This window comes from Babylonia areolata, chromosome 29 (assembly GCF_041734735.1).
Source record: "Babylonia areolata isolate BAREFJ2019XMU chromosome 29, ASM4173473v1, whole genome shotgun sequence".
NCBI classification, from domain to species: domain Eukaryota; kingdom Metazoa; phylum Mollusca; class Gastropoda; order Neogastropoda; family Buccinidae; genus Babylonia; species Babylonia areolata.
Window position 1 is genome coordinate 2,757,467 of NC_134904.1, and position 17,165 is coordinate 2,774,631.

The window sequence follows — 17,165 nt, forward strand, 5'->3', positions numbered from 1 at the left end:
CACCCCCTCTAGCACTGAGTCCAGAGGAAGCAAGTTATTGTGGAATATAAATACTAATTAAACGTGATGTCTCTTGAGATGTCAGGCCATAGATGTTTACAGTCCCCTGCCCTTTTCCATTTCCTTTCCATCAACATCACACCCGCTTTCTCACTTGTTGACCCTTCCTCTCTGATTCTGATATTTACCACACATGACACTACCAGAGTGCGTGCGTGCTATCCCTGTTGATCTCTGGCAGGATGGCATCTGCTTCAATGGTAACCGTGTGATATGGTGTGTTTATCATGAGCTATTTAGAACAGAATCAGGGCTGAGCGATCTTTCCTCCCCTTTCCCTTCCCATTTTCGTCACCTCCACCCCCCTCCCCACCCCCCTCCTTCCCCTTCTCCTTGTCAGTGTGGGTTCCGTGGGAAAGCATCAAAAGTGTAAAGTCTAGCACTGCTGGTTCCAGATTGGTTAGTTTCCTCCACAACCAGTGTGGGAGGGTCTGGTAGTGTACTTGGCTGATTGGTCAGTTAACCTCAACCAATTGGGAAGATCTGGGTTGTATGATAATTTGCATTGAGTGAATGGGTGAGAGAGAATAAAACCAGTATGCAGAGGGGTTTCGTCACTTTCTGCCTTGCCAAGAAGAAGCCAAAAGAGCCAGACTGACAAGACAATACCAGGGGGCTGTGTGCTGTTAAGTTAGAGAAATAAACACCTCAATTCATCTTTCTAAAAGACCCTGCTGTGGTACGAGGAGAGAGTGGATTGTGCACCTATCCTCTGCCTGTTATCCTACTCTACCTCTTCACCTTCTACACCTACCCCTACTCAACCCCTACCCCCACCACTACTCTACTACCCCCCTTTTAACAACTTGGCGTCGCCGACAGGATCAGCAGGTGAGGTGTCTCTTAGCTTTAGCAGCACACAGCCCAACGCAGCCCAACGCAGCTCAACGCAGCCCAACACAGCCCAAGCAAGACCCTAAGACAACACGAAATGGCAGACGAAGGTCAACAGGTAGCTGGAACACAGTGGTGGGCACCACCTAAGCTACCCCACTTCTCAGGAGAGTCTGCTGATGGGCCTGCAGAGGATTTCATTGCAGAGGTCAGCAGAGTCCTGGAGGCTTACCGGATAGCCAATCCAGTGGCAGTGGATTTCATCATCCGTCACCTGCAGGGGAAGGCCAGACGCGAAGTACTGGCATACACAGGAGACGAGATCAACACACCACAGAAGGTCTTGGAAATCTTAAGGAGGACCTTTGGAGACAGCCGGCCTCTGACAGGGTTGATGTCAGCCTTCCATGGCAGACGTCAGGCACCAGGACAATCCGTTCTTGAGTTTGCGCAAGAGCTGAGGAACATGGAGGCCCGGATCAACGAACGAGATGGAGACGACGTCTCAGCGGAGATGCTTCGTGACAGGTTCATCGAGGGCCTGACCTCTGCTCCACTCAAGAGAGAGCTACGGCGCCTCGTTCGGGAGCGGGACAGCACCACTTTCTGCACCATCCGGGACGAAGCCCTCAGATGGACCCGGGAAGAGGGCGAACCAGAAGATGCCATGCCAGCAGTTTTCCAGCATCAGCTGGTGCCACAACCATCGCCAGAGGTGATGGAACTGAGGAGACAACTGGCCTCGCTCACGGAGTCTGTCCAGGCCATGCAGACTGCCATGGCAACCCTGCAGGAGCGCACAGTCCCTGGACCATCCCCTGTGGCCCTCCCAAGATCGACGACCCAGGCACCAGTGAACGACGGGCGGTGTTACTACTGCCAAAAGCTTGGCCACATCAAACGGGACTGCAGAAAAAGGAAGAGGGATGAGCAGCAGAACCGCCCTAGCCAGGGGGGAAACTAGATGCCTCTGCTGTGAGAAGCCAAACAGTGGAGGCGAACACCAAGGCTAGCTTTACCAACTTGACAGGTCGATGCCCACAAACAGTCATGGTGATAGAGGGGAGGGAAGTTAAGGCATTAGTGGATACAGGTAGTGAAGTTAGTACTATCTCAGAATCTTGGTACAGACAGCAGTTAGGTAAGGTTCCTCTCCAGCAAACGAGTTGGCTGACTGTCAAGGCAGCCAATGGGCTAGACATTCCATATGTTGGTTTGTTGGAAGGAGAGGTAGAGGTATTTGGGAAGAAATGCCAGGCATCCCTGTTGGTTGTAAAGGATTCAGCTGACCCCTCCATCTATGTGCGCAAACAGCATACCCCTGCTATCCTAGGTATGAATGTTTTGCAGCAGGTTCTTTCTCCCCTCAGTAGTGAGAAAATTTATGATGCAAATTTTCCACCTTGTCTGCAACCAGTCATCAGTGAAGTACGTGCCCATTGCACTTCTGTCCGGGGCATTGCTAGAGTAGTGGGTAGAACACGGGTTCCGGGTTGCAGTTTGATGTGTATGAAGATAAGTGGCATAGAAAGACCCTTTAGAAAACTGCTTGCAGAACCCTCTAGTCACCCCCTACCCCCAGGCTTGTTTGTTGTCCCCACTTTAGTTGGCACTGACAACACTTCTAGGTATATTAGAGTTGCAAACTTGTCTGATGATGATATTGTTTTGGATTCCAGAACTCCAGTTGCAGTCCTGCATGCGGTTGAGTCGGTAGAATCAGGAGAAACGCCCCATTTGCAGGTCAACTCGGAAGAGATTGTTGTGCAGAATCAGTCACCCAGTCAGGCAGAGGGGACAGGTGAGTCTTTGAACTCACAGTTGCAGGGCTTTGAAGGGTCAGAGGAGCAGAAGCGGCAGGTCTTGGATCTCCTTGTTAGATATAAGCATGTCATTTCATCCGAAGGGGCAGACATTGGCTTTACAGACAGGGAGGTGCACAAAATTCCAACCACAGATGATGTCCCAGTTGCTCAGACATACCGACCCATTCCCCCTCGGGATTTTCAAGAGGTCAGGGAGCATATACGGGATCTCATAGAAAAGGGGGTAGTGAAAGAAAGCCACAGCCCATATGCAGCCCCAATTGTTGTAGTCCGCAAGAAGGATGGGTCAGTGCGCCTTTGTGTTGATTATCGGCGGCTGAACAGCAAAACTGTGAAGGATGCATACCCCTTGCCCAGAATCCAGGAAAGTTTTGATGCGCTCACTGGCGCACAATTCTTCTCAACTTTGGATCTTGCAAGTGGGTATCATCAGATAGCCATGGACTCACTAGATCAACCAAAGACAGCCTTCATCACTCCATTTGGGCTGTATGAGTATACTAGAATGCCTTTTGGGTTGTCTGGCGCACCTGCCACATTTCAGCGTCTCATGAATTCAGTCATGTCAGACTTCCTTTTCAGTTTTCTCCTGGTGTATCTGGATGACTTGCTTGTGTTCTCTAAAACTTTTGAAGAACATTTGCAACATCTGGAAAGAGTTTTGATGAGAATTGAAGAGACTGGTTTGAAGATAAAGCTAGAGAAGTGCCAGTTGTTGCGACATAAGGTTGACTATCTGGGGCATACTATCTCTGCCCAAGGGATCAGTTGTCAGACTGAGAAAACTGAAGCAGTGCAGAACTGGCCCACACCATCAAATGTCAGGGAACTTCGTTCTTTTCTGGGGTTTGCTGGGTATTATCGGCGGTTTGTGAAGAACTATGCCAAAATTGCTGGACCACTTCATAGTCTTGTCAACCAGCATTCCAGTGGCAAGAAAGGGAAACTGGCATCTATCAGCCAGGCATGGCAAGAAGAACACCAGGTGGCTTTTGATCAGCTAAAGCAGGCACTTACTGGATCTGAGGTTCTAGCTTTTGCTGACTTCTCAAGGCCTTTCGTCCTGGAGACTGACGCCAGCTTTGAGGGCCTTGGTGCAATTCTTAGTCAGAAGCAGCCAGATGGGACTACTAGGGTCGTAGCATATGCCAGCCGCAGGCTGCGCCCCACAGAGAAAAATGAGGCCAACTACAGCAGCTTCAAATTAGAGATGTTGGCACTGAAATGGGCAGTGACTGAGAAATTCAGGGGCTATCTTCTGGGCTCAAAATTTGAAGTGTTCACAGATAACAACCCTTTAGCTCATTTTAAATCTTCCAAGCTTGGTGCGTTAGAGCAGAGATGGGCTGCGCAGTTAGCTCAATTTGACTTTGAAGTCAAATACAGGCCTGGTAGGGATAACAGGGCTGATGCCCTGTCTCGACTTCCTTCTCACTTGGTGTTTCACCAAGGTGGAACACAGGTTCCCCCGGAAGTTGCCAGCCTGCGAGAGGTTTGGTGTCAGAGTTCACGTGTCACCAAGCGGGAAGGCAGTGATAAGAAGGTGACAACCATTGATTCAGGGACACCAGTAATGCCGACCTTGTCACGGCAGGATCTGGCCAGGGCACAAATGGAGGATCCCCAGTTGAACTCAGTCTTGAAGTTGTGGCCTAGCAAGCCAAGGGAGAGGTCAGCTGTTGAACAGTCCTTGTTGAGACAGTATCGCAGGCTTGAGGTGAGGGATAGCGTGTTAGTCAGGCATGTCATAGACCCCAGCTGGGGCAATGTCGAGCAGATTGTACTTCCCACCACACTCCGACCCACAGTTTTATATGAGCTACATGACAAAATGGGCCACCAAGGGCTGGACAGAACTCTGAGTCTGTTGCAGCAGCGAGTCTATTGGCCGGGAATGGCAAAAGATGTGCAGCAGTACATTGATCGCTGTCCTCGTTGTCTGGTGAACAGGAGAGCCACTGCAAAACCAGCTATGGGGCACATTCATGCCAGTCGTCCTCTGCAGATCCTAGCCATAGATTTCACAAAGCTAGAGATGGCAAGTGATGGTCGGGAAAATGTACTGGTAATGACGGATGATTTTACCAAATTCACAGTAGCTATCCCCACCAGAAATCAGGAGGCAAACACAGTTGTCCAGGGTCTTGTGAAAGAATGGTTCAGTCGTTACGGGGTGCCAGAGAGGATACACAGTGACCAGGGGAGGGATTTTGAATCAGCTTTGGTTCGATCCCTTTGTGACATGTATGGAATCCACAAATCCAGGACAACTCCATACCATCCTCAGGGGAATGGGCAGTGTGAGCGTTTCAATCGCACCCTCCATGATCTTCTCAGAACACTGTCAGCCGAACAAAAGAAAAGGTGGCCGGTATATTTGCAGGAGGTTGTACAGGCTTACAACAACACGCCCCATTCCACAACAGGATTCTCTCCTCACTACCTTCTCTTTGGGCAGGATCCCCGACTACCAGTCGATGTTCTCTTAGGTCGGGAACCAGCTGCTGCCACAAGAGCCACAGACTGGGTCCGCCAACATCGGGCCAGGCTTCTTGAGGCTCATTCCAAGGTTCAGAACCATCTCCACAAGGTGGCCAAGGATCGTGCTGACAAACAGCAGCCTTGCACAGACATGTCACTGGCTGTAGGTGACATGGTCCGTATAAAGAACCGGGGAACTGGAAGGAGAAAGATTCAAGATCGGTGGCTTCCAGACTTGCACATAGTGACTGCTCGTCCTTTCAGCAACACGCCTGTATATGTAGTGCGTCCATTCACGGGTGGGCGTGAGTTCACCCTGAACCGTGCAGACCTTCTCCTTGTCACTGCCCCACCTCAGTTTCTGTCACCAGTAGAAAAGACAGGAGGACAGGCCAAACCAAACAGGGTTGAGAACAGTGATGATGAAAGTGATGACGGATGGGTTCTGATTCCCATCCAAGGGTCCTCTCCGGTGGTGAGACCCGAGGTTCCTTCAGCATCAGACCAGAGTCATGACGATGATGCGCGAAGTGGGTCAAGCAGTTCTCAGGTTCCAGCCCGTAGGAGTGCTCGGACGAACAAAGGTATACATTCGAACCCCACGAAATTACCTTGTAGTGCGGTTCAGAAGTAACAGATTGCGGGTAACTTGTCTATCCGTTAATGTCCTCCACTCAAGTTCCTTGCTTCAGGAATATTTGGGTTCAGCACCCACCCTAAAAGGATGGTCCTCGATCAGCCAGGAGTTGAGAACAGAGAGGTAGGATTCTTATGCTTAGGTCCCCTCTCTGGGTGAACTACTTGTGTTGATTACTAATGCTCTTGGATAGGGAACTAGTCTCACCATTTGCATGAAGTGATTGATTTGTATGCGATCTGCAGCAATGAGGACATTGCTTTCAAAAGCAAGGGGTGGATGTTATAGTGTGTCAGGCACCAATGGTAGAGATTTTGCAGCACACGTTGCTTACTGACAGACCCCTCCTACTCCCATCCCCCATCCTCTCCTTCCTTCCCCCTTCTCTTCTTACCAATACACTAAATGAACTCCTTCCTCGGACAGGCTGTAAACCCCCTTCACCCCCACCCCCCACCCCCCTTTTTTTCTACCATCTCTCCCTTCCCCCATCCCCTTTACCCTTGGCCACAGAGTGCCGAGATAGCAAGACCAGAAATTATGGGCGTTGATACTTCATAGGATGGCACCCCATTTATCCTAAGCCCCCCTCTCCTTTTCACCCCCCTTACCCCTACAGGCCCCCCTCCCTGGCATCTATCTCTGCTTACACCCCCTCTCCCTCCTCACCCCCTCTAGCACTGAGTCCAGAGGAAGCAAGTTATTGTGGAATATAAATACTAATTAAATGTGATGTCTCTTGAGATGTCAGGCCATAGATGTTTACAGTCCCCTGCCCTTTTCCATTTCCTTTCCATCAACATCACACCCGCTTTCTCCCTTGTTGACCCTTCCTCTCTGATTCTGATATTTACCACACATGACACTACCAGAGTGTGTGCGTGCTATCCCTGTTGATCTCTGGCAGGATGGCATCTGCTTCAATGGTAACCGTGTGGTATGGTGTGTTTATCATGAGCTATTTAGAACAGAATCAGGGCTGAGCGATCTTTCCTCCCCTTTCCCTTCCCATTTTCGTCACCTCCACCCCCCTCCCCACCCCCCTCCTTCCCCTTCTCCTTGTCAGTGTGGGTTCCGTGGGAAAGCATCAAAAGTGTAAAGTCTAGCACTGCTGGTTCCAGATTGGTTAGTTTCCTCCACAACCAGTGTGGGAGGGTCTGGTAGTGTACTTGGCTGATTGGTCAGTTAACCTCAACCAATTGGGAAGATCTGGGTTGTAAGATAATTTGCATTGAGTGAATGGGTGAGAGAGAATAAAACCAGTATGCAGAGGGGTTTCGTCACTTTCTGCCTTGCCAAGAAGAAGCCAAAAGAGCCAGACTGACAAGACAATACCAGGGGGCTGTGTGCTGTTAAGTTAGAGAAATAAACACCTCAATTCATCTTTCTAAAAGACCCTGCTGTGGTACGAGGAGAGAGTGGATTGTGCACCTATCCTCTGCCTGTTATCCTACTCTACCTCTTCACCTTCTACACCTACCCCTACTCAACCCCTGCCCCCACCACTACTCTACTACCCCACCTTTTAACACTAACAACCCCACTACCTGCAGAATGATGACGTCACCAACAACTATGAGAAGTGTGGGATTGCAAGAAATCATAGGCTAACAACCTGAATACCTACATAATGATGATGTCAACAACAACTATGAGAAGTGTGGGATTGCAAGAAATCATAGGCTAACAACCCGAATACCTATGTAATGATGATGTCAACAACAACTGTGAGAAGTGTGGGATTGCAAGAAATCATAGGCTAACAACCCGAATATCTACATAATGATGTCAACAACAACTGTGAGAAGTGTGGGATTGCAAGAAATCATAGGCAAACAACCCCAACACCTGCGGAATGATTACGTTAACAATTGTGAGAAAGTGTGTGATTGTGAGAAATGGTAGGCTAACAACCCCAACACCTGTGGAATGATTACGTTAACAATTGTGAGAAAGTGTGTGATTGTGAGAAATGGTAGGCTAACAACCCCAACACCTGCGGAATTATGTTAACAATTGTGAGAAAGTGTGTGATTGTGAGAAATGGTAGGCTAACAACCCAATTACCTGCTGAATGATGATGTCAACAACAACTGTGAGACAGTGTGGGACTGCGAGGAATCGTAGCCTAACATCCCAGATGTGGGGTTGTGGAGAGTTGGCCTTGGAAGCGAGAGAATCTGAGTGCACTGGTTTGAATCCCATAGTTGCCAGTATTTTCTCCCCATCCACTAGACCCTGAGTGGTGGTCTGGAAGCTAGTCATTCAGATGAGATGATAAACTGAAGTCCCATGTGCATTATGCACTTAGCGCACGCAAAAGAACCCACGGCAACAAAAGGGTTGTTCCTGGCAGGATTCTGAAGAAAATTCCACTTTGACAGGAAAACAAATAAAATCAAAGACAGAAAAAAAGGGTGCCACTCTCAGTGTAGCGACGCGCTCTCCCTGTGGAAAGCAACACAAATTTCACACAGAGAATTCTGCTGTGACAAAAAGAGTGGTGCAACACTTCTTCATTTGCCGGCTGCAACTCCCACATTCACTCGTATGTACACAAGTGGGCTTTTATGCATATGAACGTTTTTTTACCCTGCCGTGTAGGCAGAGATACTCCGTTTTCCGGGACAATGGTGCAATACAATGCAACACAATACCTGCGGAATGATGATGTCTGCCAGGGCCTTAGAACACATGTGCAACTCGTGAGCGCGCTCAAACTGCAGTGTCTGCTGGTTGTGCTGCAGGTCGTACTTGATGCAGTCGTAGATGTCAGGGATCTTGTTGACCTGGAACTGGCCAGTCTTCAGCAGAAAGTCCTTCTCCAGCTTGCCCCACCGCCGAGCCAGCAGCTCCCATGACTCTCCGTTGTACAGCTGAAGGTTGGACAGGGGGATGGAGTGTGTGACCTTGTGGGTGTCTGTGTGTGTGTCTGGTGTGGAGGGATGGGACAGTAGTGTGTGTTTATGTGTGTGTGTGTGTGTGTGTGTGTGTGTGGTGTGTGTGTGTGTGTGTGTGTGTGTGTGTGTGTGTGTGTGTGGGTGTGTGGGTGGGTGTTGTGTGTGTGTGTGTGTGTGTGTGTGTGTGGAGAAGGGGCAGGGGGGTATCAAGGATTAAACAGCTGACAAGTCAAAGAACATCAACATACCAAAAGTAAAATTATGCTCACTCAAAAATAAACAAGTAATTTTAATAAAACAAACAAAAATGAAGAATTATTACTCTGAAGAATGTCCACCTTTCCAAACACACACACACACATAGTCCTCACCACAAAACCTCCTCCACCTGAGTCTTAATGTGACATCCACAGAGGAACTGCGTAATACTTAAGTGATAAAATAAACTCTATGTAAAAGGAGGAAGGTGGCAGAATGGTTAAGACACTTCGCCAATACAGTGCCCTACAGGTCTGGGTTTGAATCCAGGTGTAACGTCCAAAATTGTCCCCCCCCTCATGTAGGTCCCCTGGGGTCTTGTCAGTGTCCCAAATTGTCCCCTAGGAGATTTGTCAGTATCCTAAATCGTCCCCCGGGGGTCACTTTAGTGTCCCAAATTGTCCCCTAGGAGATTTGTCAGTGTCCTACATCGTCCCCCGGGGGTCACTTTAGTGTCCTGAAATGTCCCCTGGGGACGTTCTGGGTCATCACCCCCATACCCCCCCTTCCCCCTTGTGTCATAATTTATGTGAGAGTATTTCTCCACGCATGAGAGTGAATGTGTCTGAATAGACACCAGCCTTTTCACAAATGCGTAGCATGGTAAAACTATCAAACGTGTGTGTGTGTGTGTGTGTGTTATGTTGTGTGTGTGGTGTGTGTGTGTGTGTGCTGTGCTGTGCTGTGCTGTGCTGTGCTGTGTTGTTGTGTTGTGTGTGTGTGTGTTATGTTGTGTGTGTGTGTGTGCTGTGCTGTGCTGTGCTGTGCTGTGCTGTGCTGTGCTGTGCTGTGCTGTGTTGTGTTGTGTTGTGTTGTGTTGTGTGTGTGTGTGTTTCACAGTGGTCTCAACAAACATGTGCCACATAGAGATCACCTTCTGTCATGATCAGCATTACGGACATGACTTCAATCAACCACCACGGTTATGAAACATATGTCCGAGTTCGGCGCTCTGAGAAGTCACTCTCTTCTCAAAAAGCCCGTTTACTACAGGGTATATAAACGGAGAAAACCGACTGAAGAACTTTTCTGTTTCTGAATGTATTAAATTTAGAGTCAGATTCAGATTCATGCATGCAATGTGAAGAAAATTATGGCGTTGAGTTGTGTTTTCAAATGGTTCACTAAACATAAAGTTTGCTGCATTTTGAATTAAAAAAAAAATCCAAACCGTTTGAGAATATGGATCGATGTGCAAGTCCGCTCAACGAAAAACAAACCAATCACACATACATATGCCCCTTGATTTTCACAATGGATTTACATGGATCTCAGGATTGACCCTTGTGGGTCTCTCAGATTTATATATTTCCATAAATATACGGAAAAATCTCATCTTGGTGGGGTCTGGAGGGGCGTTGTTCTAGGCTAGCCTTTTACTGACCCATCCTCCCACCTCTTCCTCTCCCGTCCACCACAAATTTACAGATGCAAATAAAAGGCGGGGAAGTCAAACTGTAATAGCCTGCATTGAAGCTCCTCTCTTGTGACATACCTATATGGTTGAAGGGAATAAATGAAAGAATGAACAGATAAGTAAATAAACACGTAAGTCTAGTGCATCGGAAACAGTGAGGAGGGGAATCTATAAGTCATCTCTATGTTCCCTCAGCTCTACGTTCCCCAAAATTTACATTTTGTAGGTCTTTGCTCCACCAGGTCAATGTTCCCCCAGGTCAATGGCCACTGTTGACCACAACCCCAAAGTGTTCAGATTTTTGTATTGTGATGTCTTCATGAGTTTTTTATGATCACTGCCTGACCACTGTTGATAACTGCTGACCTTTGTGTTCAAACTGAACTACTCTGTGATGGTTATACAATTCTTGGCAGAACCTGACCATTAGCTAATCATTACTTTCTGCTGTTCATTGTTGACCATAACTGACAACGTTGACCACCTCGTAAATGTGGTCAAATTGCGTGTTTTGTTGTTGTTTTTTGGTTGTTGTTTCTTGCATGTTTGTGTTAGTACTGCCAGTTAGCTCCCCTGACTTTCCCCACAGACGACCCATTTGTATGGGTAAGAAAAAAACAATCATCAAAAAACAAATGGTAGAATTTATAAACTAAAAACTTCCAAAGTGATCAGTAACATAACGAGTTTGTTGGGGACAAAACAAAACTTCCTCCCTTCTCATGCTGTCATACACATGATACAGTATCCATATTTTTGTTCGAAATCTGCACACACTGATGACTTGTAAATGAATCCAAGAAAGCACAAAGAGTTTGAAACAGATTAACTTCAGAAAGGTACACTGCTGCAATAGGGCCCCTTCCTCTAAGTCTGTTGTCTGCCTTGTGACTGAGACGAAAGTGGGTCAGATGCCATTGTTGACATGCACTATTCACATGAACCAGTCAGTGTGAAAATAACTCTCCTGCTCTCAAGCACAGCAACACACACTGCATTTCTGGTGGCAGTGGAGAGTGGAAAGGTCAGTGAAGATAGTCTTAGCTCATAATGTCATTATGGAAATTAGACGCTACTCCAAAACAAAAATTCAAAACTATTTAAGGCCCCGAATGGGGCCCTTCGTCTGAAACAAACAGCTGGGCCTCGATCAGGGCCTTTCGTCCGGAGTGAGTTAACCATTAACATAACTAACGCCTTCTACATTTCACCACACCACCATCAGCTTCCTTTTCAAAAAAAAAAATCACACTCCTCCCTCTTTCCTCCTCCTTAACCCCCCCCCCCCCCCCCCCCCCCAGACCCTCATCTAACCCCCTTGTCTGAAATCACTCATGTGAAAGAGACTGGAAACAAATGAACCGCTAACACACCCACCTGTGCTGTCCACCTTGGCTTTAAGGGTCTGTATCTTGGCTGTGAGTTCCTTGATCATCTGGTGCACCTGCTGACACATGGCCTTGGGGTTTTTCACAAACACCATGGCGTTGGTCAGGGCCAGTGTGTTGGTGGGATTCAACTGCAGCCAGAAAAAAAGGGTTTTTGTTAATGTTTTTTGGTGCCCAGAATTAGAATAGAATAGAATGTCTTTATTAACAAGTGTACCGGGGTCACAAGGAATATTCAGGGGGATAGTACATAACAAGATACGAACATAAATCGTAAATCATACATAAACACAGATACAGTAGAAATTAGGAAACAAGTACATATCAATATAAAAACTTGTGCATACTCACACATGCACGCACACACACACACAAACCCTCTCTCTCTCTCTCACACACACACACATTTGAACAGAAGCTGAGTATTACATGTGGATGGGGTTGATGACTAGATCTTCAGGTAGATGGTTGTTGATTGTGCAATTCTATTCATCACACTGGATTTGTTCGAGAGACAGAGCATTGACTGCTTTGGGGAAAAAGCTATTGGCAAAGCGATTGGTTTTCGTCCTTATACTTCTGTACCGTCGACCAGAGGGGAGCATCTCGAAAATACCAATAGCTGGATGTGATTCGTCCTGGCTGATTGATTTTGCTTTTTTGAGTAGCCGCTTATAATGTATGTCTTCTAGAGAAGGTAGATCAGCCCAGGTAATCTTGGTGGCAGTTTTTACGATTCTGTTATGGGCTGCAACTTCTGCCTTGGAAATGTTTCTGTATCAAACAGTAATAGCGAAGGTTAGCTCACTTTCAATGACTGCTTGGTAGAAATCAACCATGATTTCTTTTTTAATTCCGAACTTTTTGAGGCGCCGAAGAAAGTACAGGCACTGTTGTGCTTTCTTAACAATTTTTTCTGTATTTTTCTCCCATTTGAAATTGTTGGAAATGATCAGTCCGAGAAATTTAAAGTCGCTGTTGATCTGTACTTGCTTGTCTTTAATGACAAGTGGTAGGGGGTCAGATCTGGTCTTCCTGAAATCTAAAATTAATTCTTTGATTTTTAATACGTTGAGTTCTAAGTTGTTTTGATCACACCAGCTGACACATTCCAGTACTTCTTCCCTATATTTTGACTCATCACTGTTTGAAATCAGCCCTTCTAGAGTAGTATTGTTGGCAAACTTGACCACGGTGTTACATTCATTTTGAGCTGCACAGTCATGTGTGAATAGTGAGTACAACAGTGGGGAACACATGTGGAGGAGGTGAAGTCACCAACTTCAACAACTTGCGGTCTGCATCTTTGAAAATTTAGGATCCATGTACAAACTGATTCAGGCAGCGAGAGGTCTTTCAGTTTAAAATATAGTTTTGATGGCACTATTGTGTTGAACGCAAAGCTGTAGTCAATGAAAAGGATCCTGGCACAGCTGTTACAATTTTCGAGATGTCTGTGGACGTGGTAGAGACCTATGCTAATGGCATCTTCAACTGATCTGTTAGCTCTATAGGCGAACTGAAAGGGATCAAAAGATGGAGGAATGCAGGTTTTTAGGAATTGCAGAATCAAGGGTTCAAATGTTTTCATTACGACTGATGTTATGGCTACAGGACAATAATCATTAAGACAACTAGGCTGTGCTTTTTTTGGAACAGGAATGTTGATTTCTTAAAGCAGTGTGGCACCACACAAGACTGAAGGGACATGTTAAATATGTCAGTGAAGACACTAGATAGTTGGACTGCACACTTTCTCAAAAGGCCTGGTGAGATGTTGTCAGGAACAGCGGCTTTTCTCATTTTCAGATGACTGAAGTGGCGTCTGACTTCATTCTCTTGGACTATGAAAGGGGGAGTGGGGGTGATTTGGGGTGCAACCACGTCAGAAGTAGACAATGGTTTGTTGAATCTGGAGTAGAATGTGTTGAGTTTGTCTGGAAGAGTTCTGTCAGCGCTGTCGACTGTCTGGTGGGTCATTTTATAATCAGTGATGTTCTGCAGTCTGGTCCATACATTCCTAGAATTGTTTGCAGACAGGTTTTCTTCTATTTTTTCAGATATAAAAACTTTGCCTTTTTAATGCATTTTTCAACACTTCTTTTTGCCTTATTGTGGACTATTCTATCATCAGTTTCGCGAAAAGCTCTCTCTTTTTCCTTTAGGTTTTGCCTAACAGCCCCATTACACCAAATTTTGTCGTTTGAAAATATTTTGATATTTCTTGATGGAATGCAAACACTTTCACAGAATGAAATATAATCACACACTGTGTCGGTATATTCATTTAAGTCCCCGGCACACTGGCACCAGAAAAATCATGCTGTAGTTGGACTGTCCCAAAGGCGCACGGCAGATCGAGTGGTACGCCTTCTTGATGGAGGTGTAGCAGTGGTCGAGGGTCTTGTCACCATGTGTTGGACAGTCCACTTGCTGGTACAGCTTTGGCATTTCTTTCTTGAGGCTGGCTTTGTTAAAATCACCAGCAACAATGATGGTAGAGTCAGGCCAACTGTTCTTGCACTTGATAATTTCGTGTACTAGCAGACCAAGTGCGGCGGAGTGGTTCGCTGTGGTATGTATGTACACAGCGATCAGCGTCACTGGGGGAATTTCGCATGGGAGGTAGAAGGGTCGGCACTGGATGGTTAGGAACTCCACGTCAGGGAACCAGGCAACTGACAGCACTTTGACATCGGAGCACCAGCGTGTGTTGACGAAGAAACACACACCACCGCCCCTTTGCTTGCCTGAGTCAGCAGTGCGGTCAGCTCTGTGTACCATGAAGCCTGGTGGTTGTCAGGGATGTCAGGGTTAAGCCGTGTTTCAATGAAACAAAACATAGAGCACTCTTTGTAGTCTCTCCTCGTCTGAATATTACATGTGAGTTCGTCAGTTTTGCTGGGTAGGAACATACTGGACAGAGGTGGGCGAAAACTTCGTTGGCGTAACCTTGAAAGGGCCCCACCTTGCTTTCCGCGTTTCCTCGAGGACTGAGCCTTGCGTGCTGACCAGTCGGAGTTCATTGTTGATGATTGTAAATCATGATAGAGTAAGTTGAAGTGAGATCTCAAAACACTGGACTCACCTACCCGTTCCCTAAAATGCAGCAGCGTGTCACGATCATATTGTAAGATCGCAACTGTTTCCCTCACACATAAACAGAATTAAACACAAAATAAACAGGGCAGCTATCCCCGTGTTGCCACTGCTTGGCGCCATCTTGAATATATAAGCATATTTTGTTTGTCATTTTTCCATGATGCTGAATGATGATGGGGGTGATAAAGATGTTCCATTTAGGTTTTGGGCAACCTGACAATGCAATACTTTCGCAATATATCCCAGCATCGACTGCACTAAGGGATACATACATCTGCAGTGCTGGTCAGGAAATTTGAGCAACGCTTCCAAAGACACATCGGTGAAGTGGATGACCCTCAACTGTGTGGTCCCAGTCTTCCCATGTGAGTCTATAGGACACTCAACCCTGGGTAGGAAAAACCCTACTGCTGATGGGAAAAAAAACCACATCCTCCAAGTTGTCAGTTCGTGACGCTAACCACTTCCATACAGCAGCTGGTAAGAAAGTTTTTTTCAATATGTTACAAACAGGCCAGCCTGAAAGAGATTTGTTTTCAATCATGATATAATTAGGTCAATCTGTCTTCCTCTTGCCCATCAACATCCTTGGATATAAAAACAAAACAAAAAACAAACAACTATAATCCCCTGTTTTGGAAACACAGGTTAGTAAGGACTCAGCCTGTGCACAGCAGTGAGTGTGTTGTGTGTGTGTGTTTTGGGGGGTATGGGGGGTTGTGTTTGTGATTTGGGGGGTAAGGGTGTGTGTGGTTTAGGGGTTAAGGGTGTGTGTGTATGTGTGTGTGTGTGTTTGGGGATAAGGGTGTGACTGTGTTTGGGGGTTAGGTGTGTGTGTTTTTTTTTTTTTTTTTTTTTGGGGGGGGGGGTGTAGTGGTTTTTGTGTGGAGGGTGAGGGGTTGTAGTGGTGTGTGTGTGCACATGTAGTGAGGTGTGGTATGTATTTGTGTGTGGTGTATGTGTGTAAGTACATGTCATGTGGTGTGTGTGTGTGTGTGTGTGTGTGTGTGTGTGTGTGCTCTTATAAAAAAATCAAAGCAAACCTGAGCTTGCACTCATATAAATGCATATGCATGCATGCTAATACACACAGACATCGTACACACCAATCATGTTAACATATACGTCTAAAATATAGCACCAGAAACAAAAAAAACAAAAACCCAACCCCGAACAAACCAGGCACATTTCCAACCCACATTTCCAGCCCACTGTTAAACAAGACAGTGTTCACGTTACAAATGAATCCGTGGACAGCATAAAGACAAACCCAACACAACCACCCACACACCTTAGTATAATCTGCCTCAGTGAAGTTGTGGTCTTGGTTGAAGATAGACTGCATTCTTTCCTTCACTCTGAAACATAACATACAGAGAACATACACCAGTGTTCATTGAAGAAATAGAAAATAGTGCATTTGAACAGGACTTTAAAACCTATTTCAAAACCTAAAACAGACAATAAGCCAAAAGAAAAGCACACAAGCTTAAGGAACAGACACAAAGGAAAAAGAACAGATGACAAGCAAAAAGAAGAGAGGACCATCTTACGCCAGCTGTGACTTGCATGTTTTGCTCTCCCCGTCCAGCAGACCCTCAGTGTTGGACGACTTCACCATCTGCACCACAATGGGAGTTAACTCTCCCTCCAGCGCCAGCAGACCCTGTTGTCAGGAAAAAGAAAAGCTCATGCCAAACCTGGCATCTAATGGTAGACAGGATAGCTTGAACTTTGCATCTAATTGTAGACCGAAAGAGCTGAACTTTGCATCCAATTGTAGACAGAAAAGGTCTAAGGAGTGGGGTGAGCACGGTTCATAATTTCACCTGCATACAATAGTTGGTTGATCAATGTGAGTGTGCTTTTCTATAACTAGGCCGGACATGTAATTCATGACTCCCAAGAAATTTTTTCACCCCCAGTACACTGGTGAATGCACCTTATCATCGTAATAACATTCAACAAAGAACTATCACAGTACCTTGGCGAATGCAGCTGCAGTCATTTGGACTCGACCCTCGTCAGAGGAATAGATCTTGAGGTCGTGTCTGAAGGTGCTGTGGAGACGGAGAAACCCCAGACCTGGTGCCTCAAACTGACCTGCACCACAGGAACCCTACATCTCACCAACACACACAACTCATCCACCATGGTTTAAACTGGTCAGTGACACTGCCGAAAAACAACACAACCCCCCAAAAATCATGCACTCCTTGGCACCACCTGACTGACTGATATGGATACTTATTCAGAGCCTAT

At 46.4% G+C, this 17,165-nt stretch overlaps 2 protein-coding genes across 6 annotated transcripts in view; one reads left to right on the forward strand and one right to left on the reverse strand.

Moving 5' to 3' along the window:
- The window catches only part of LOC143302178 (inositol hexakisphosphate and diphosphoinositol-pentakisphosphate kinase 2-like), a 71,057-nt gene that overhangs the window by 28,325 nt on the left and 25,567 nt on the right, over positions 1-17,165 (reverse strand). For all 5 annotated transcript variants that reach the window (XM_076616721.1, XM_076616722.1, XM_076616719.1 and 2 more), the window contains exons 13-17: positions 16,888-17,006; positions 16,457-16,569; positions 16,195-16,261; positions 11,791-11,932; positions 8,496-8,770 (exon numbers count right to left, since the gene is read on the reverse strand). In XM_076616721.1, the coding sequence (XP_076472836.1) occupies positions 8,496-8,770; positions 11,791-11,932; positions 16,195-16,261; positions 16,457-16,569; positions 16,888-17,006 (716 nt within the window). The remainder of the gene's footprint in view (positions 1-8,495; positions 8,771-11,790; positions 11,933-16,194; positions 16,262-16,456; positions 16,570-16,887; positions 17,007-17,165) is intronic.
- LOC143302180 (uncharacterized) lies at positions 694-4,413 on the forward strand. Its single transcript, XM_076616724.1, has one exon. It carries the CDS (start codon positions 992-994, stop codon positions 1,856-1,858), a length of 867 nt encoding a protein of 288 aa, XP_076472839.1. The 5' UTR covers positions 694-991; the 3' UTR covers positions 1,859-4,413.

Coding starts and splice junctions, on each gene's coding strand:
- LOC143302180 (XM_076616724.1), top strand. CDS start 992: ATGGCAGACGAAGGTCAACAGGTAGCTGGAACACAGTGGTGGGCACCA.